This window comes from Sphaeramia orbicularis, chromosome 5 (assembly GCF_902148855.1).
Source record: "Sphaeramia orbicularis chromosome 5, fSphaOr1.1, whole genome shotgun sequence".
Lineage (NCBI taxonomy): Eukaryota > Metazoa > Chordata > Actinopteri > Kurtiformes > Apogonidae > Sphaeramia > Sphaeramia orbicularis.
In genome coordinates, this window is record NC_043961.1 from 33,273,322 (window position 1) to 33,295,913 (window position 22,592).

At 36.0% G+C, this 22,592-nt stretch overlaps 1 protein-coding gene across 1 annotated transcript; it reads right to left on the minus strand.

The window, feature by feature from the left end:
- Nucleotides 1–14,156: 14,156 nt before the first annotated feature.
- On the minus strand, nucleotides 14,157–18,528 carry LOC115420195 (probable G-protein coupled receptor). The gene is made up of 2 exons (XM_030135451.1): nucleotides 18,290–18,528; nucleotides 14,157–16,060 (listed from the first exon to the last, which is right to left on the minus strand). The coding sequence occupies exon 2, from the start codon at nucleotides 15,955–15,957 to the stop codon at nucleotides 14,677–14,679; it is 1,281 nt and encodes a 426-aa protein (XP_029991311.1). The 5' UTR covers nucleotides 15,958–16,060; nucleotides 18,290–18,528; the 3' UTR covers nucleotides 14,157–14,676.
- Between the last annotated feature and the right edge of the window lie 4,064 nt (nucleotides 18,529–22,592).

Consider the following 22,592-nt stretch of genomic DNA (forward strand, 5'->3'; position numbering starts at 1 on the left):
AGCAGGTACACTGTGTGCTATTACACCATCCTCCTGTGAAGAGCATTCCCCTGTCTCTGCACTCATTCTGGTTTCACAACATGCTTTTAAGGAAAACCCTTTCACCTGTTTCAACCTTCGGACCCATTAACTTGTCATTCTCACTGCTATTAATAGTCCATCTATCAATCTGGAGTTAAATCTTATCAGCCCTTCATATGTTCGACATGTCATGTTAAAATATTACTTTCATCTTCAGCGGGCAGCAAACACACTGTGATAGAATAATGTAAAATGTACAGTTACCTCCTTTCCTTAAGTTCCTGTTTTATGCAAATACAAGACTAAAAACTATATCACATAAACACTGTAAGAATGAGATTAGGGGAATCAATATTTAATATATCAATATATTTACTGGATGAAACAGACAAAATGTAGTTGTAGGGACTATTAAGTTAAATTACTCATATTTATATCATTTATTGACATACATTAGAAAAAGAATAACCACAGAATATTGAGTTGACTGTAGAACATTGACACTTAAGAAACTTGTCTTATTTTACTCATTGTAGAGGCAGCGATTTCAATATTTTCTATGGTTTTGTTACCTTTTTTGAAACTTATAGAGAAATATGTAAGTTTAATGACACTTCAACGATTAAATGTGTTATTTCTACAAATACATTGCCTGTCAAATGGTTTACATACAGTTATGCAAATCCGTGAGTTATGTCACTGTGTAAAGAGAAATAAATGGACATTAACTGTGGCAAACAAATGACTCAATACTAAATCTGATTAAATTTGGCCTGCTTTTGCTGGGAAGTTAATTTTAGTTAAGTTAAATATTAAGGTTGTATTGATGTCATTTGATTCTCTTTTTAAAAAATACATTTTCAGGAATATTTTACCATTTTAAATCTACCCAGTATGTGTCACTAGTTGCAAATGCCATATATTTTACAGTGTATTGCAGTTTGGATAAATGTTGAGGTATTTATCATGTTATTAGGTGATAATTTTGTTGTTATTGTTAACGCAGGGATTAAAGTTCTCCGTCACCACGACGGATTTCCGTCAAATGGAAAAACTGAGGGGGGAAAAAAGTCATATTGAAGTAACTTCCCCACGTGTTTCCCGGAGTCCAGTCGGCACCGCGATCCTGTCCTGGGTCTGCAGGTGTTTAACACAGGCACAGGGGGCTGATAGGTTTAACAGTGATGATAATAAGATGACTTCTTTATTTTTATGTCGGGAGGAGAGATTGATGACTATTTATGTTTGGAAGGAAACGCTGCTCATTCTGTGCCTCAGAAACACATGGACAAGTTCAGCTTTACCGAAGTTCAGCCTCCAGCCTAACTGTAGTTTAGTGCTAACAAGTAGCTTTCATTATGAAAGAACCACAGCGAAAAGGGAAGAAGACAGAACTGATCTGCATGGACCTTCATGTTTGGGTTCATAGTTTATCTCCTCTTGCCGGTATATGACTAGTGTGTGTGTTTGTGTGTATGCGCCCTTCCCGTGCGTGCGGCTGTGCGCGCCGCGGCCTTACGCGGTTACGCGCCCGACTGCATAAGTGCTTTATTTTGACCCGTTTAGCATCTTATTTCTATCTGTGTGGTACAGTACGAAGATAAAATTGAATGAATGAGTAACACCCTTGGTATTTGCAAAGCCACTGTATTTTAAATACCCTCAGAGAGTATCTGTAACGGAATATAATTTCTGTTTCAGTTGACGTAATTTCTTCCAATCAGAAGAGAACATGATATTGGCGGGAGGGGGTTGTGGACGCAGGTTTGATGACGTACAGATTATTTTGGCTAGCATATACAACATCATGGACACGTTTGTAGAGGAAGGTGCTGAAGTGGGAACTATTGAGAGATGCGTGAAAAATAGATGGAGGTGGGCGTGGCTTGATGAGAAGGGAGACGATGGAACTCCAATTAGATCATGGTGCGTGCATGTGCGTAGTTTGCCACAAGAAAATTCTGTATGGTTCCAGTGGTAAAAAAAAAAAAAAAAAAGTCCTGATCCGCCATCAATCTGAGAAGCTGAAGATTAGTTGGTTAGGGTTACATTTACACATTTTCCCCAAAATTCTTGTGCTGTTGGAGTTATGTTTTAGGAGTTCCTAAATTGTTAAATAAAAAGTTTTTCACTCATTTTTTTGCAGTTAGGTTTTCTTCTAGTTATTTTCACTTGCTTCAAAGGTTTTCATACCCTTTAAAATTAACCAGAGAGCACCAAAATTGACCTGAAGCTTTAAAAATTTTCTGGGGGAGGACCCCCAGACCCCCCACCAGTACCACTCATGACATTTTTTCTACCCATGTTACTAATCTTCTACACCTGTACACTCTCCCATTTAGTGTGTTTTACAGTATTGCCAAATTTGACTATATAAACTTGTACACTATAGTAGTATTGTATTGCATCATTTTTAATAGTGGCCAATGATTTTGACCAGAAGAAAATTTTCAATCAGATGAAAAATTTTTTGCTTTAATCCCTGTGTTAACGTTTCATCCTTGCTGATGGTGTGTTTTGGAAAAAATCATCCAGGAAATCCATTAAGAATAGATTTATTTCATGTCTGAATGTGTGGTCAGTGCGGTTGATGTTCACTCACATACCCAGTGTGTGTGTTTTCTTGTCCTTGTGTGTGGTGACCCTGTACTGTCTCTTTTTAAAGTCTCTTTTAAAGCTACTTTCATGCCCTTTTTACCCTTAAGGATAAATAAAGTGTGTTGAATTGAATTGAATTGAGTTGATAGAGTACATCTGAAGAGAATGAATCCAGAACTTTGACATGTACACAGCTGGAAAATTATATTAAGAGACTCAAACAAACTCTGTCTGAATGGACATGGCAGTGGGTTTTCTATTTCTGAAAGGTGACTTACATAACAGCCCGTGCTGCTCCCTGAATAAGTGACTACTGTACAGTTTCTATGGTAATGATAATTTCTGATGGAGTGAGAACACAGTGCATTGATGGCAGAGAGCTTCCTGTGTCAGTACAGGAGACCACGGTATGCTAATGGCCTGCACACCTCGCCAGATGGGGTTTGTTTGTGTCCACGCAGGTGAGGTCACTGGAGAGTGTGAGTGGGTTTAGAGGGTGTCCACAATTTACTGTTATCTGTGGTTTTCTGTTGGAAAATCCTGAGTCATGTTAAGCCTCTCAGACAGAACTATTCCTATAGAATTAACTACAGCTGGGTTTTCCATTTGTTTAGGACAGAATCAGAAGTAGTATTTCTTCTGTGTTCTTTTAGACATATAACATATAACAAGTTGGGACACTGGAGAATGTAAATAAAAGCAGAATGAAATGACTTGCAAATCTGGTAATCCCATATTTTATTCAAGAATATATAAAACATATCAAATGTTTAAACTGAGAAAAAGTATTCCTTTTTTTTTTTTTTTTTTTTTTTTTTTTTAAAAGGTAATTTTGAATTTGATGGCATCTCTACATCCCCAAAAAATTGGGACAGGGGCTGGAAAAATAAGTGATGGTAAAAAAAAAAAAAAAAAAACATCTAGAGGGACTTTTTGTTTGAAATTAGTTTTCTTAATTGTCAACAGATCAGTAACATGACTGATAAAGGAAAAACAGAGCATCTTAAAGAGGCGGAGTGTCTCAGAATTAAAGAGGAATAAAATAGAGTAGAATAGAATAGTGAAAAGTTCAGTGTCTTTTGAATGTTTTTTTAAAATACACTTTGTATCATATTTGAAGTACTTTCTCAGTGTATTTTAACTTTGATTTCAATGGGCTTCTAGTTTCATTTTAACCCTTTCATGCATAGTGGTCACTACAGTGGTCAGCTGTTCTCTTGTATATTCATGGGTTTTGTTGTTTCAGTTCCATATCAGCCAATACAGTGAACGCTTATGCATCATCCCAAACACTGCAGTTCATACCATGACTGTAACTTTGCTGTTCTTGATAAACCTGATCTGCACGAACATGTTTTAGTGTAAGTCAATTGCTAATTTTTGTTAGGCTGTGACAGTTTTCTTAAACAAAAAGTTTTTTTTTTTTTTGTTTTTTTGTTTTTTGCATATTATCTCCATGAAGTGAGTAACAACTAGTATTAGAGTACACTAAAATGTGAGAAAACGGCATTAAAAATGTTTTTATTTCACAGTTTTCATACAGTATATCACTTTCTAATGATGGGTTTTAAATAAATGTTTCTTTGCTTCAAAAATGAAATGCATGGTGTCCAACTGAGTGGACATTTTTGTAACTCTGTGAAAAATAGGTTCATAAAAAAAATCAATTGCATTGTTTTTTTCACACCTAAAGAGGAATAAAATCACTCAAGTAAAAAATATTGACTAAGGTTCTCATAATTCATGCATGAAAGGGTTAATATGACATCAAATGTTAATTAAGAGTACTTTTTAGTAGTGTTTTTCTTTACCCCACCTTTGTCTGTTGTTTTCTATGATGGAATCTAACGAAATCCCTTTGAGCACCAGGCTCAGAGGGATAATTAAACACGCATAAAAAATAAATAAATAAAAACATTCATTCATTCATTCACTTTCCAAAGTGCTTAATCCTCGAGCGGGTCACAGGAGTGCTGGAGTCAGTCCCAAGTATCAAACAAATTCATTCATTTCTTCTAAAAATGGGCTCCAGCTCTATCATATTATAATGAAGTGTATCTTAATTATACATCTAGTCTCTTTAATACAGGAGAATGTCCTTAAGTGGCACATCAAAGCACAAATGTGCAATAATAAAGTCAACGATGCTAAAAAAAAAAAAAAGTTTTAAATATGGTATATTTCCAATATAGTAGGCTTATTTTTGATGGTTAGCACTATGTAAACAGATAAAGTTTCTCTATTTGTGTCATTGCAAGACTCTATTTCAGTCTGATTAATATGTACTCTTTTGATATTTTCTAACTCAGTGCTGGTTCAACATTTTCCATTTTTTCATGAACTCTCCCAGAGACCATTTGATGTGGGATAATCCTGTGTGAAATCTCCATATGGCTTTTAATGGAAGCCAAAATACACCAGACGAATTTATGTGTCACAGGCAGCACTTAGCACAGAGGAGAAATTAGTTTGAAAGTGAATATTCAAGCCTATACATGAGCGTTAAACATATGCACATACCAAGTGGAGAAAACAGAGGAAATGCATGGGTTTTATCCGGGGCTGCTCGTAACCTCCGTTCTCCACAGCAGCAGCTTATGTGGGGCAGGATGGATGTCAGACGGTGTTCCTGCTAAACACCTGTCAGTCCAGCTGTTTTCAGTACAACAGGTCAGACTGATTATTCGTTATGTCAAGGTAACAGTGTACACAGACACACACATACACACGTCTAACTAATGCCATTACAGCACAAATACAAGAATAATCGCTGTGTTTTAATTTCTGAATACATACATTTCTATATTTTTGTGTTTCAAAGTCAGCGTGACGGAAAACAGTTACAATATGAAAACATACCTTGTGTTAAATGCTTTAATGTTTTATTGGATCATGCATGTTTTCTCAACTCAGGAATAAACCCTTGTATAAACCTTAAATAATAGGTCAGGTGGCAGATGTGCCATTGATGATTTAACTGTGAATCATTTCCAAGAGGTGGAAGCAGAATTTGATCCAAATAATTACTGTTTGACATTTTCTCTTCTGCTTTAATTTTGTTTTGTTTTTTTTGTTTTTTTTTTTTGCTGCTTCCAAGTTGGATTATATAACTAAATTAATATGGGATATTGGCAGTACATTTGAGAGTAAGGGTATTTAAAGTGAAATTATATAATGCTTTTGTTTTTATTGGGATGTTGTCAAGTCAAGTGAGGAACCAGAGAAATATGATTCTATATCAGGGGTGTCAAACTCATTTTAGTTCAGGGGCCATATTCAGCTAAATTTGATCTGAAGTGGGCCGGACCAGAAAAATAATAACATAATAAACTGTAAATAATGACAACTCCAAATTTTTGTCTTTGTTTTAGTGTAAAAAAAAAAACATTAAACTATGAAAATTCTTACTTTTATAAACTATCCAAAAAAAAAAAAAAACAAAACAGAAAAATTTAAATTTAAATTAAAAAAACGTAAGAAAATTTTAGTGCAATTTTAACAATATTATTCCTCAACTTCTCATTTCTCCATGTGCATTATGGATCAGATCTACAAAGACACTAAACACTGAGGAACAGGAAGAAAAATTGTTAAAACTGTGCTTAATTTTCTTAAGACATTTCAGGTTCTTCATATTTGTTCAAGTTATTCACATTTTAGTGTTACAGGATAGTTTGTAAATGTAATTATTTTCATAATTTAATGTTATTTTTTGCCCTAAAACAAAGGGGGGAAAAAATGAAGTTGTTAATTGAAGATTTTTTTTTTTTAGGCTTAATTCAAGATTTTTTTTACTTAATTGAAGATTTTTTTTTTTTTTTTTTTTGGCTTAATTCAAGTTTTTTTTGCTAAATTTGAGATTTTTTTTTTTGGCTTAATGGAAGATTTTTTTGTACTTAATTGATTTTTTTTTTTTTTTGGCTTAATTAAAGATTTTTTTTTTACTTAATTAAGATTTTTGGGGGGGGCTTAATTCAAGATTTTTTTCCTTAATTCAAGCTAAATTTTTTTTGCTTAATTCAATTCACAACTGTGGAATTTTTTGCACTTGGCAACAACATCCCAGGGGCCGAACTGGACCCTTTGGCAGGCCACATCTGCCCCCCAGGCCGCATGTTTGACACCCCAGTTCTATATTATGCTGTATATTACACAGCATTTTTGTGATCAAAGAAGGTTTGTCATCTTGCTCAACCAAATCCTTTATGACTTAATGTTTATTTAATTTTAATTTTTTTTTTTTTTTTAATTTCGAATATTAAAAAAAAGAAAAGAAAAAAGTTTAACCCATAAAGACCCAAACATCCACCATCAACCCAAAGCATCTACTGATCTAAACTGTTGATCCACAAATCCTATCAATTCATGAAATAATTGGTGTAAAATGCAGTTTGTCACCTTTTCATGGTCATCAGATGTGACCCATTTGGACATTCAGATGCTCCGTAGTTACCATGGAAACATCGTCATCTTCTACAACACTGATTCACCCATGGAGTTGGATCAATGACAGTGGATGGAGACACTGGATTTATATGCAGTTAATGATATATTTTACAGAAAAAGTCACCTTTTCTTCAACTTTTTTCTGTTTTGATACAATAACCTTTAAGTTTACTCTGAGCTTTTATGAACATCTTCATGATCAGTCAATTAGACATAGGAAAGCATATGATTTTCACTGGAAAAAATGCAAAATTCAGAGGATAATTTTAGAATAAACAGTGATAAAGCACTTAGGAAAAGTTAAATAGAGAGAACTGACACAAAAGTTACACTGGGTCCTCATGGGTTTAAAAAAAAAAAAAAAACATTTGAAAAGGAGCGGGATGAAGTACAGCTTATATACTCCTGCCCCCTTACCCCATCTTTTTCTACTGATCACAAAGTCTTATGTCAGTTCCTTAAAGTACCTTAACAAATCTTGCACATGTCAAAATAAAATAAAAAAGTCTGTTGAGAGCTCGTGATAGGCTCATTTGTATCTTACTGTGACTCTGGACTTGGAGCTGGTTTGTGTGACCTGTACCTGCACTGCCTCCATGAGGGTTTGCCTGTGAAGATGGATAAAAAGCTGTCGTGTTAAATGAGCGCATGCGGTTCTGAGAAAACTCACACTGTTTGAAGGAAGGCCTGATGAAATAACGTGGCCCGTTCTGTCCGACAGCACCATCAATCACACCTTCTGTCTTTGAGTTTTTCCGTGTTGTTCTCTCATTATCACCATCTGCACAACAACAGAGAGCCTCATCAAATTTAAAGTAAATAGACAGCAGAAGGTACATTTACCATGAAGTACGGATGAATAACAAACCACTCTCGACTGAGCTCAAGCCACAGATTCTCATTTGAGACATGGCTGTTTGATCTACAATGAATACGCTTTGCAAAGAGACAGACAGTCCGTGTGATTGTCTTGATTTAATAAAGGCCACCGAGGAAGGAGGTCCTTCACCTTAATTAGCAACTTATGAAGACTGCTCAAGCTCAAATATTCATTAAACAAAAACACACTTTGGAAACGGGGTGATGAAATAGACAGTCAGCTCTTTGAACTGTATTTTCATCATCCGTACCGTCCACTTTTAATATCATTTTATCACATGCACTATGTCATACATAAAAGACTGGTCTGGTGTTCTGCTTTTAGCCTTTTGTTTAAATGGAAAACGAAGTGGAAATATGACAAAAACTATTGTACACTTAAAGCACACGTTACAGTGATGACAGTGATCAGTGTGTTACTGTGTATATATACATTATGACCACTGATAGGCTAAATGATATTAACCCATAACGACCCAGTGCTACTTTTGTGTCAGTTTTCTCTCTATTTCACCTTTCTTAAGTGATTTTTCACCATGTATTATAATATTATCCTCTGTGTTTTGACAAGGCAAGGCAGATTTATTTGTATAGCACAATTCATACACAGGGCAATTCACAGTGCTTTACAAAAATGGAAAAGAGACAGGTTAAAAACACACAATTACAATTAAAACATAATCAATAAAACATAAATAATAATTAAAACAAAGTAAAAGCGGAGAGTGCAGACAGAACCCTTTCAGTTGTTCTATGCACAGTTGAACAGCTGTTTTCAGCCTGGACTTAAGCATTGTCAGAGTAGAGGTCTCTCACATCATCAGGGAGACTGTTCCGGAGTTTAGCTGCATAGAACTGAAATGCAGCTTCACCCTGTTTAGTCCTGACTCTGAGCACCAGCAGAAGACCAGTTCCTGAGGTTCTCAGGGTCTGAGATGGTTCATACGGGACCAACATGTCACAGATGTACTTTGGTGCCGGACCATGGAGAGACTTATAAACGAGCAGAGCTGTTTTAAAGTCTATTCTCTGAGTGACAGGAAGCCACTGCACAGATCTGAGCACAGGACTAATATGGTCGTACTTCCTGTACTTCCGTACTTTTGCATCTTTCAGTATAAATCATATAGTTTTTCCTATATTTAATTCACTGATCACACAGATGTTCATTAAAGCTCAGAGAAAATTCAAAGCTTAATATATCAAAACAGAGGAAAATTAGGAAACAGTGACTTTTTCAACACAATACATCACTAATTAAACATAAAAAAACAAACAAACAAGTAACTCCATCCACTGTCATTCATCAAACTCCATGGGTTTTACTGGTGAATCAATGTTGTAGAAGATGATGGTATTTCCACGGTAACTACAGAGCCCCTTGAATGTCCAAATGGGTCATATCTGACAACCATGAAAAGATGACAAACTGCATTTTATACCAATTAATTATATGCATTTATAAGATTAGTGGATCAGTGGTTACTTAACATTTTATGTCAGTAAATAATTTTAGTGGCCGGTGGATGTTTGGGTCTTTATGAGTTAATGTTGATTATTTCATTACAATGGGACCTGTCAGTGGCTCTGATATATCAGACAGCAATTGAACATGTAGACCAGGGGTGTCAAACTCATTTTAGTTCAGGGGCCACATTCAGCTAAATTTGATCGGAAGTGGGCCAGACCAGTAAAATAATAACATAATAATATATAAATAATGTCAACTCCAAACATTTCTCTGTTTTAGAGTGAAAAAACTAAATTTACATTGTGAAAAGGTTTACATCTACAAACTATCCTTTCAAACAATGTGAATAACATGAGCAAACTGAAAAAATAAGTGTAATTTTAACAATATTATGCCTCAGTTTATCATTTACACATGTATATTATAACTTACAGATAACAGTTGATCTACAAATACACAAAACATTTAATAACAGACAGAAAATTGTTAAAATTTTACTTATTTCTCATAAGACATTTCAGGTTGTTCATACTTGTTCAGGTTATTTACATTTTTTGCAAAATTATACTTTGTTTTAGTGTAAATACATGAAAATATTTACATTTACAAAGAGTAAAATTGGAATTGTCATTATTTCTATGTTATTATGATAGTATTTTACTGGTCCTGCCCACTTGAGATTGAATTGGTCTGAATGTGGAACCTGAACTAAAAGGATTGTTAATATCTTCAGTGTAATTTTTGCATTTCACAAATTCCTCCCACCCTTTGGCAGGCTGGATTTGGCCCCTGGGCCACATGTTTGACACCTGAAGTTGACCCTGAAGTTGATGTGGTAGTTGTTCATTCCCAATATTACCACCTACCTAATATTGTGTAGGTTCCCCTTTTTCCACAAAACCAGCTGTGACCAAGGCCTAGACTCAGACCTCTGAGGGTGTGCTGTGGTATCTGGATCAAGGTGTTAGCAGCAGATCTTAGAAAGTCCAGGAAGTAGAGAGGTGGACCTACATGAATTGGATTTATTTGTCCAACACCTCCCACAGGTGATCAACAGACCTGAAACTAGGACGTCCTTCCTGAGTCCATTTTTGGTCCATACTTACTGCTGCAGACCAGGAACACCCAACCAGACCTGCAGTTGTGGTGATGCTCTGACCCAGTCGTCACTGTTACAACATGGACCTGGTCAAAGGCACTCCCCCATGTGTTTCAATTGTATTCATTTTGTGCATATATTTTGTTTTCTTGTAACAGCAATGATTTATTTAGTTGCAGAGAGACACACAAAGGTTTAATTATTAGGATCTGTTAGGCGTTAGGTGCTGGGGGCTTTAGAGATGTTTTAGAAACAAAGCTGTTGATGAAGTGTTCACAGAACGCCTGAAACTGTGTGTGTGGTTATCCCTGTGTATTTGTATGAGCTACAGTTCCAACAACAAAAGGGTTGAAAGATGTAACTAATATTTTTGATGAAAAATGAGTGCTTCTATGAAACTGGTCCCTAAAAACAAGACATGGGGGCCAAAAATTCAAACCAGATGTAGACTAATATTATGAAGCAAGTTTGGAAGCACTTTAGGTCTATTTTAAAAATAAATATTTACTGAGGTAAAAGAGAAACTTTTTTTTCAAACACATTTTATATTTTTTTTATATTATTTTTTATACAAAAAAACCCCACAAATAACATGCCAAAAAGGGCACGAAAATTACACTCTACTGTATGGGAATCAAACCAATAATGCAAGGCAGAGTGTTTCACAAACATGATTGCTGTTGCAAAATCACTCATGATTTATTTGTGTTTAAATGGGCAGGTTCGCAAGTGAACACGATGGGTTACGCACGAAACCTGGAATGAGACTGCAGATTCATGAAAACCCCACGTGTCTGGATTAGTAAAACGACTAGGATCACCAAATTTAACACAGTGTCTTTCTTTATAGTGGTATATAAGACCAGTTTAAGCCATGTTTTCAAGATCAAATGCACTGACACCTAAGTACTTTTTCATGTCCCAATTTTGGTCCTATTTTTGGCCCCAGTATGTTATTAAAAATTCATGAATTTTGGGATGGCTCAGAGCAAGAGCATAATTTTTTGCATTTATTTGAAGTCATCATTATGTACATCCTGGGGGAAATATGCCTAAATTTCTCTTTTATTATTGAATATATAAAACTGGCAAAGTGCCACTTCTACGAAACTGGGTACAGTTTCGTAGAAGTACCCATATGTATATATATATATATATATATATATATATATATATATATATATATATATATATATATGTATGTATGTATGTATGTATGTATGTATGTATGTATGTATGTATATATATATGGAACAAAATGCAACAACAGTTTTTCCCAACTTAAAGATAGCTATTTTTGTGGAAACTTTACTTCATTTCTCTGGACATTTAACCTTTTTCCAGTGATTTATTCATTGTCCTCTGCATTTTGCATTTCTTAGTAAAAATCTTAAAATTTCCTGTATTTAATTTATTGATTCTTTAAATGTTCATAAAAACTCTGAGTTTATTATAACAAAACAGAGAAAATTTATACCATTATATACCATTAACTGAAAAAAACCAAGTGTCTACAACATCAGCCATTTGTAAAACTCAGTGTGTTTTCTCTGCATATCCAAAAGAGTTATATCTGATGTTGCTGATAAGGTGAAAAACTGTATTTTATCTGAATTATTTCAATGTATTAATAGGTTTATTCATTTAAAGTTATTTAACATTTCAGATCAGTACAGGCTTTTGATCTGTTTAAGTTGGGTTTAACTAATATGTCAAAGCCTGCTTAATGTTAGAGAAATACAAAAAAAAATGTTTAAATGCAGAGATAATCTTCATAAAATATATTCACTTGTGATAGTTTAAAATAGGGTAATTATTTATATTTGTGCATTTTCTTACAAATATCAAATCTGTTTAAATATCATGAAACCAAAGTAAATATGATATTCACAATTTAGTACATGTTGTAAAACTGCTTATCTTGCCAACCCTTATCTGTCACTGACCCACATATACAGCACATATACTCTATTTTAGGACATTCCACAGGTAATCTGCAGCAATTTCTGTACAGTACCGTATGTGTTTGTAGCCAGAGATCACAAGATGGAACAGTTCTCTTATTTTTACATCCATATGCCAACAATTTAGTACATTATGTTAATAATATTAGCATATGTATGAATTGCCATGGTGAGCGATGCTAATAGCTGTTATTTTTACACACTTGTTTACTGTTCAAGGCTCTTAATGTGTTGCTGAGTTTGTGAACATTTTGCTGTTTTAATTTGCCACCAGCTTGTCTGTCTGATGTGATCCTTTAAGTCTAATCTGTCTCTAAGAGCTGCACATACCCTCAAAATATTCACCAGAAAAGCCTCACCATTTTATCATTAAACTGCCTTCATGCATTAATCCATGTAGAACATTAATGATTATCCGAGCTTAATGAAAATACAGACATATAATTCTATGTTTACAGTGTTTTTGCGAATAGGTCTCATTCATACAGCTGATATATGTGGAAATATCAAGTCTTTGGTTTAATCTGCTACTGTACACATTAAACAACCACTTGAGCTGTTATGAAATGGCATTTTCTCCTTATATAACCCTGTGTGAACTGGGTCCAGTCTTAGTCATAGGCTTTTCAGAAATGGACACACAGGATGCAGAAAATCAGCTGCAATGGGAAAAAAAATCATGTTTAAAAATAAAACAAAGTCCACATGACGGTAGCATTTTGTTAGTGCCTCATTTAGCTCCTTCTTTAACCCATAAAAACCCAGTGTGACTTTTGTGGCAGGTTCCAAATGGATGTGGAAGTGAGTTATCACCATTTAGTATAATATTATTCTCTGTATTTCGCATTTTTCAGTGTAAATCAGGTATTTTTTTTATATTTAAATTACTGATCATGTAAATGTTCATAAAAGCTCAGAGTAAATTCAAAAGTTATTAAATCAGAGACATAGAAAACTGAAGAAAAAGTGACTTTTTCAGCAAAGATATCAATAACTGAATGTAAAAATAAGCATCTCTATCCACTGTCATTGATCCAACTCCATGGGTTGATGTTAATTTACAAAACCAAACTAGGCCAGCTGTCATATGACCCACTAAAATAAGGTTCATAAAATAAATATTATTGGTGAACCAATGTTGTAAAAGATGACAGTTTCCATAGTAACTACAGAGCCTCTGAACGTCCAAATGAGTCATATCTGATGACCATGAAAAGATGACAAACTGCATTTTACACCAATTATTGACATGCATTGACAGGATTAGTGGATCAACAGGTATTAAACAGTTTAGATCAGTAGATGGTTTTAGTCGCCGGTGGCTGTTTGTGTCTTTATGGGTTAATGCCAAAGTTTCACTTTTATATTTTCCAACATTAATCTGGCATATGCATTTAAAAAGATTTACACTAAGTGAGCTCAAGGATATTTTGAGTGGTGATGTACTTTTATCGGAGAGGCTGATCTGATGGTTACAGGGCAGTCTGATCTGGTCTGTAAAGACTGACCCATTAACTGAACACACAGTTGGAAAAAAATTATTTGCTATGAGAAAGTACTAAATTATTAGTGAAGGCAAAGTCCATTGATAAGAGGCATAATATTATTCTTAAACTGTCTGAAAATGACACATTGGGTAGAAAAACATTGTAAGCTATTATGACTTAAACACAAAAAGTGGTGACCAGAGTTTATTTTATCACATTTATAGCAATAAGGAACAACACATTTAGAAGAAAATGTGTCTTTCTTTGACCACAATAAATAAAGTCCACATATAGGCCTATTCTTGGAACATAAATTGGGTGTACAAAGAATATTGCTGCTGAATTTGTTGTTGAATACCTGGGGATTCTGTACACATCAGTTTCTGCCTCCTCTGTTGGAATGAATGACACAGTGCTGAAGCTGATGAATGTTTAAATAAAAACAGATAGTAAAAAAGAAAGTATCACTTCAGAAAATTCAACACAATGATTTGTAGTTTAGTCCACGTAAAGTTATTTATTATTTGTAAAAGCGATTGGACACTTTTCTCTAAGATTCATAGAAAAATGTTTCAAGTTTCATTTAATAAAGGTATTGACTTCCTGATGTGTTTACTGAACACTGTATATTACAGTTACCAGACATGATGCTTATAGTTTGGAATTCTATTCAACCAGTCTTCATCTCATTTGTAAAGCAGTACAGTATATCTAATTGAACTCCTCTGGGATTTGCCCTGGTATCCTATAACCAGTCTGCCCAGTTTGATCCAAAGTGCTCCTCGGGCTGGATGCGGCGAAGCTTGCACGTGTCTCTACAGTACAGCTGGTCCTGTGAAGGAACTGGAGGAAGTTCTCATGGCCTGAACCCTCGTGGCTGGAGACGGCCAGTTCCACCGGCCGGGCTGAGTAGCAGCGCCTCAGCTTACACAGCTCCTCCCTGATCTGCCGGTTAAGAAGCCCGTAGAAAAACGGGTTTATAGCAAAGGAGGAATACGCCAACCAGGTGACTGTTTCCTCCAAGTCATCAGGGATTTGGGGCGTTGTATAAATTGTAAGATGGAGGTGGAAGGCAAAGTAAGGCAGCCAGCAGATCAGAAACTGTCCCACAATAACAACCAGGGTGAGTGCAGCTTTACCACCTCCAAAAGGCCGGTCACGCACAATCCTGTGTGGGGCGTTACGGGTTGTGATGATGGTTGTCTGGCTGTTTATTGAGTCAGAGCGGTGCTTTAACTGACTGTTTGTCCATGAAGGTAGAGGTCCATGCTGGCGTGCAGCTACACGGGCCACCTTGTAGACGTTACAGTACACAGCGAAAATGACCACAGCCGGCACGCAGAAGCAGGTGACGCTGTAGAAGATAGAGAAAATCCGTCTGTGGTCACTGTGGCTCCAATGCATTGAACAGTGTGCAGCACTGATGGAGCTCAGGCTGCTGTAGGACGGCCAGCCAAACACAGTGGACAGGCCCAGCACTGCAGACGCCACCCACACCAACACCACCACGGCCGTAGTCAGCTTCAGCGTCATCTTGACCTCATAGCGCATGGGGTGGACGATGTAATAGTAACGCTCCACGCTGATGGCTGTGATGGTGAAGATGGAGGCAGCTATGAGGATTACATTAAGGAAGACGTAGATCTGACATTCCAGCACGGTGAACACCACTCCAGCAAAGTACGGAGAACTGGAAATGATCCCAAGAGGCATGAGCAGGATGGCACACAGCAGGTCTACTGCACACAGGTGGCACACAAAGGCAAATTTCCTGAGATGAGGGGCTTTGATGACAACCACCAGGACCGCAGTGTTAGCAAGAAGCGCCAGAACATTCAGGGTCACCATGAAAAATATCCCTGCTAAATCCTTAAAGTAGGACTGTGGGTTGGGAAGCGTGCCCAGGTGTCTGCTGGGAGCCGAGGGCATCAGTGCCCAAACTGTGACACTGTCATTGTACTCAGGGGTCGCAAGTGAACTGTTTTCATCCATGATTCATAGTAAAAGTGCACATGCGCAGTCCAAAGTCTTCCATTGTTTTAAGGATCCATCAGATACTGGTCAAAGAATCCTTCAGGCATTAAATGACAAACTCCTGTGTTGAAGAAAAGAAAGTCAGTCAAAACAGTTAAATAATATACTGGTCAAATCATCTTCATTCTGCTTTTTTTTAATCATTTAAGTCACACTGCATAAATCATAACTATCTGTCTGATTTGATGCTCAAAGTTTCTCCTCCTTCACTTTGAGTTTTATTTCTCTCTGTAACCCAGAAATGTGACTTTAAGACAGTACCACCCAGCAGGATACTTGTGTAATGAGGGAGCCTGAAGCTACCCAGGAAATATCTACAGCCCTGTGGATATAACCTTCAGAAATTAACAATGTTGGCAAGATACCAAATCTTTTGTTGGAGATAGAGGTGAAGATGTCACTACACTGCCAAACTCATTTTACTGAATGTTCATTATATTTCATAACATGACTGAAGAGGGTCTTCATTTACTAATGTCAAAAATAAAAAAAAAATTATAAATGAAGGTTTAGATCTTCACATAATTCAAAAGATACAGCTTCAGCAAGTCATAAGAGAGCGTACATATGTTCAAGGTGATGTAAAGTTAATCAATAACTCTTCATATTTGTGGGAAAATCTTAAAAGGGATTTTCTCTGTGAGGGAGACACATCATCAATAGGAATAATTCATGGTGGACACCCTGTCTCTCCTCCATCCGTCCCCATCCTTTTGAAATGAAAGATAATGAGTGTGCTTGTTTTAGCAGCTGCAGGGATCTGGCTGCATTGATTAGTATGTGTTCAGTGTCACCCAGGGTGCACCATCAGAGAAGGAACCTTTACCAGGACAGTCCCTGGATACTGTCGAACAGAACCAATCTGATGTCCTTTTACTATAAATGTCCTGATCACAATCTGTTTACCGTATATTTTAATTAAATACTGCACACTGGGGACACAGTATTGCAATGTGCAGTCATCCTCTTGTTGGTTTTATTGATTTTTTTTGTTTCTGTCCTGTTTTTTATGTGCATTCCCATAAAGGTATCTACCAATCTTCAGCTGATAATCAGGTTCCAAATGTATGACTGTGGTGTATGCAGTGTCCTAAATACATGTGCTTGCTTTTTTCTGCCAGTGATCCACTGATCCCCCCCCCCACACACACACACACACACACACCACTGTAATCTCCTCTGGTAGATGCTATTGGCATGCTATGCTGGCAATGGGATTTATTCACATGGAAGAAGCTCGTACATATAGTCTATGTTCGTCTGCATATTATATAAGGTTGTCTTTATTTATAAAATGTTCCAGTTGCTGTGCAACACACAGTATGCCATATTCTTTAAGAAAAGCTTTTACTCAATAGAAATAGGTTATCGTTTTCAGCCAATTGTTCCATTTACAGTTTAATTATTGAAAAAAAAAAGTATGAATCATTAGTTGAGTTTCAATACAAACTTACCAAGAAGGCAAATATAATTTACACATAATTTTACATTAAAAATAAGGAAGAGAACATTATGCATGTGTTTAATCCAGGGAAACTTTAATCTCGTCCTGTCTGACCATCCTTTTAATTATGTTAATAGCTAATTTTAATACTTATACACAAAATATACAGTATATACAGCATGTGATTGGCACTTGTTTTACATTAAGTGAATAAAAGGCAAATAAGCATAGAAAAGATAATAGACTCTATCTACTGGCCTGCTGTTATAATATAACACATATAATCAGGTGTATGGAAAGTTTAAAAACCTTGTCATAATGTCTCTTCTTGAAGTCTCAACACCTTCATTCAAAATTTCCACAAATACATTTCATGTCTTTTTTTTTTTAATCATCCAAATGACAAAATTCTACACTGCTCACTTCCGTGTTTTTTTTTCTAAAACAGAATTATGATCATTTTATTTATTTATTTATTTTTTCATAGTTTTTATTATCTCCTGTCCTCATGTTATGAATTCTGTTGCCAAAACCATTCTTCTCATTACCTCTTTCCGTTCCAAACATTATTTTCTTAAAACTTTTCGCTAGTTATTCTTGGGCCTTTTTTCAACTTCTGACACAGATAACAGAGAATTAATTGATAAATGGTAACATTTAAAGGCATTAAAAACTAACTTTCAGGAATCCCCATAATCTCTTATTGGCTATTATTTAAAAAAAAAACCTGACATCATGGCATGCTCCCGCATATTCTTGTAATTTATTTATGATAACAACAGGTAAGATTGTCTTTTACTCTCTGAACTACATACAACTCTTTTTTTGTGAATAAGAAACACTTACCGAGTTGCCTCTCTCCTCTTTGGTTCTTTGAGGTTAGATACTTCAAAATGATACCTCACTCCTGAATCCTTGAAATGCATCAAACTCAATGCTCATGTGTTGCTTCCAGATGTAAAAGTCCTGATCCACGTGAGCTCTAACAGAAATTAAACCGCCTTATAACTTCTGATGCAAACTGGAGGTTTTTTGGAGGTGCTGTCTGGGCAGAAGGCTCCATGGAGGACTGATACCAACACAGAGGTGATGTGATGTGAGTCCACTGACACAGCACAGCTGGCTGGAGGGAGAGGAGGGGAGGAGCCAGTTAATGGTGATTGTTTAAATCACATCTTTCAAGAGAGGATGACTCTGTCAGACGGCAGCAACTAACATTAACCACACACAAACACACACTCATCAGTCAGTATGTGGCAGTGACTGTCACACACTGTCCTCTGTGCTTCTGCCTTTACACATGTTCCTCTATTCTCCTCCTCAGAGCTTCTGACAGAATACAGACACTGAATTTTAGCTGGAAGTCAAGCAATTCCTTGCACACACAGCTGTGATTTGCAATGTCTCTTATATGAATGAAGTTATCCTCAGTCTTCTGACTTTTCCAACAGAAAACTTAACACCAAAACAGTCTCAGCCTTTTGGGACCCAAACTTCTTATAGACAGGGATGAAGCAGAGCTCAGTGCTGACATCTGTTGGTTTATCACTGAGAAAAACAACTAGATTCCTTTGAGACCATACTGTGCTTCATTATGTCTGTAAGAAATGGCAGGAAATAAAAACAACACAGCATGATGGTACCAAATGTTATTTGATTTCTTCTACCTCTTCTTCTTCTTTGTCATATTATTATCATTTTTAAATTATTACATGGATGGATGGATGGATGGATGGATGGATGGATGGATGGATGGATGGATAGATAGATAGATAGATAGATAGATAGATAGATAGATAGATAGATAGATAGATAGATAGATAGATAGATAGATAGATAGATAGATAGATAGATAGATAGATAGATAGATAGAGTTACATGACACTGTTTTAAAAAGTGGAATTTCATTTTATTAAGCAAGACAGTGAAAAAATACAGCTATATGTTCAAAATAAGAATAAAATCTACTGCACCTTATCAGTCATACTCCTTCAAATCTCAGGATGGAGGTGAGACTTGTGGGTAAATTCTGTTGGTGAAGGTCATTGTTTCCAATCTCTTCAGTACATTCAGAAATATCATCAGGAACTCAAAGACTCTCAGAAAGAGAAAGAAGGTTGTGATCATCATGAGGGTAAAAAATGTTGTAGTTTAAATGGATTAATGAGTTAAATCACCACTACAAGTTTTCTACTAGTTGTGTACTTGGTTTATTTTATCTTTATCTAGAAACAACAGCACAGACATAAAGCTGATTTGAGTTGACGAGATTTTCCTCCATACAGATTTGATATCTACTTGAAACTAGAATGCTGCTAAAAATGGATCAGTTTTTAGAATTGGGGATGTTATCAACTGGTCTAATCTCTGCCTGAGGCTCAGCCAGAAAAGAGATTTCATCCTGAGAGGTCTGTGGTTCAATCCCCGCCTCCTTGGAGTTCATGAAGTGACTCATAGTTCTTGGGTTGTGTGCCACATCTGCATCAAGACAGTCTTCATTTCTGCAAAATATGGATCAAAATGAATAACAATACTATTCTTCCTGAATTTAACCAAAACATGAGGGCTCTCTGCTCTTTCTCAGCCAAAATTCTAAATCTAAGATCATGAGATGTGTTTGTTCTGAGGCCTTAACTCACGGGTGTCAAACATGCGGCCCGGGGGCCAAAACCAGCCCGCCAAAGGTTTCAATCGGCCCGTAGGATGAATTTGCAAAATGCAAGTTAGGGCATCAAACTCAAAAATAATATCATAATGACCTGTAAATAATGACAATACCAACTTTTTCTCTTTGATTTAATGCAAAAAACATTAATTTATGAAAATGTTTACATGAACAAACTATCCTTTAACAATAAAATGTGAACAACATGAACAAATATGAACAACCTGAAATGTCTAAAGAAAATTAAGCGCAATTTTAACAGTATTGTCTGTTACTAAATGTTTTGTGCCTTTGTAGATCTGATCTGTAATGCATATGTATAAATGATAAGTTGAAGGCATAATATTGATAAAATTGTACTTATATTTCTCAACAAATTTCATTTTTTTCAGGTTATTCACATCCTTTTTGTTTGGATAGTTTGTAAATGTAAATACTGGCATAATTGAATGTTATTTTTTGCACTAAAACAATTTGGAGTTGTCATTATTTATTGGCTATCATACTATCATTTTACTGGTTCCAGCCCACTTCAGATTAAACTGGGCTGAATGTGGCCCCCGGAAGAAAATGAGTTTGACACCCCTCCCCTAACTGGTAACATTTGCTTCATTAAATTCAATGGTTTCATTTTGCAAAGTGAGCAAACATCAGATAAATAATTCCCACTAGTGGCACATCTGAGAGGTGCTGTGTTTAGGAACAGATTAGACGTTTTACCTCATTGCAGAGGTGGGTAATCCCAGGTTCATCAAGTCAAAATCCTGCCATGTATTGGTTCCAACCTGTTCACTTAACAAAGGTAATTCCACTAATTATCCCATCTACCTGGATGCAGAGTTGTGCTCATCAGAATGGGCTGGTCCAGTGAACAGGTTGGAACCAATACATGGCAGGACTTTGACCTGATGAACCTGGGATTACCCACCTCTGCCTCATTGTTGGGAAAAGATGATTAACTGGACTCTTCAGGTGGCCTGTACCTATTCTGCACCAGATCCAGTCAAGCTGATCTTTCATTTTATTCATTAGACCACAAGATGATGGCTGCTCATCTGGTCATTGGTTTGGACATACAGACTTAAGCGACCTGTTTGTGAGTGTTTTTGCTTTGTACAATGTACATGGGTGATTGTACGAAACTGGTCCCTTAAAAAAAACACAGGACAGAGGGGCTAAAAATTCAAACCAGATGTAGACTAATGTAATGACACAAGTTTGGAAGCACTTTGTATCTATTTTAAAAATAAATATTTACTGAGAAAAAAGAGAAACTATTTTTCAGATAAAATATATTTTTATATTATTTTTTGCAGAAATCCACATGTAACATGGTACAAAGGACACGAAAATTACGCGATACAGTTTTTTCAAAAATCTTTTTATTCTCTCACAGGTATATTTTGGGAATCGAAGTAATTATGCAAGGCAGAGTGTTTCACAAAAATGGCCGCTGTTGCAAAATCACTCACAATTTATATGTGTTTAAATGGGCAGGTTCCGCATGTAACGCAAGTGGACACAATGGGTTACACATGAAACCTGGAATGAGACTGCTGATTCATGAAAAACCCACATGTCTGGATAAGAAAAACCACTAAGATCGTCAAATTTAACACAGGGTCTTTATTTATAGTGGTATATATGACTATTTCAAGTCATGTGGTTCAGATAAAATGCACTAACACCTAGGTAACTTTTCCTGTCCCAGTTTTTGACCCCAATATTTTACTAAAAATTCATTAATTTGGGGATGGCTCAGAGCAAGAGTAACTTTTTTTTTCATTTATCTGAGGTCATCATTAGGTGCATCCTGGGGGGAAATACGTCTAAGAATGAATCCAGTTTCATGGAAGCACTCACATACAAACTGACCTGGTGGAATGTGCAGCATACATTTTGTGCACTCAGTTTGATCAGATGTTGTGGAGACTTCTTTAGCAATACTAACAGCACTTTTACATTTGACATGAACAGCCAGCTTGAAAACTTGGCAAACAGAATGGGCAGTCATTTTCTTAAGTATGTCTAGGTCATTCGGATTCACTGTCATATGATTCTTGAAAAATCTGGATGATTTTGGCCACAGTGTTGAAGCTTAGTTTCAAAGGTGTACTGATCTTCTTGTATTCTTACTCAGCTTTATAAAGGGAAACTATGTTGTACGTAAGATCTTTAAAGAGCCCTTGGCCATGAGGTTCCATGCTGACTGAGTAACTGAGTGTAGATTTTTACATTTATTTTGAAAAAGTAGATAATGCACATTTCGAGGATGACTGTAACAAAGTATATTAATCATTATTTTTTCTATCCTAAATTCCGATATGACATGTGATCCCAGGAAAATGAAATGTCAAAAAACATTACCACCGCACAAATACACACTCATCAGTCAGTATGTGGTAATTACCAAAGGAGAAAAACAACACCTCATTGTGATGATGACTCTAAGTAAGGGAAGCAAGTCAAAAACCGCACAAGTAC

Coding starts and splice junctions, on each gene's coding strand:
- LOC115420195 (XM_030135451.1), bottom strand. CDS start 15,957: ATGGATGAAAACAGTTCACTTGCGACCCCTGAGTACAATGACAGTGTC.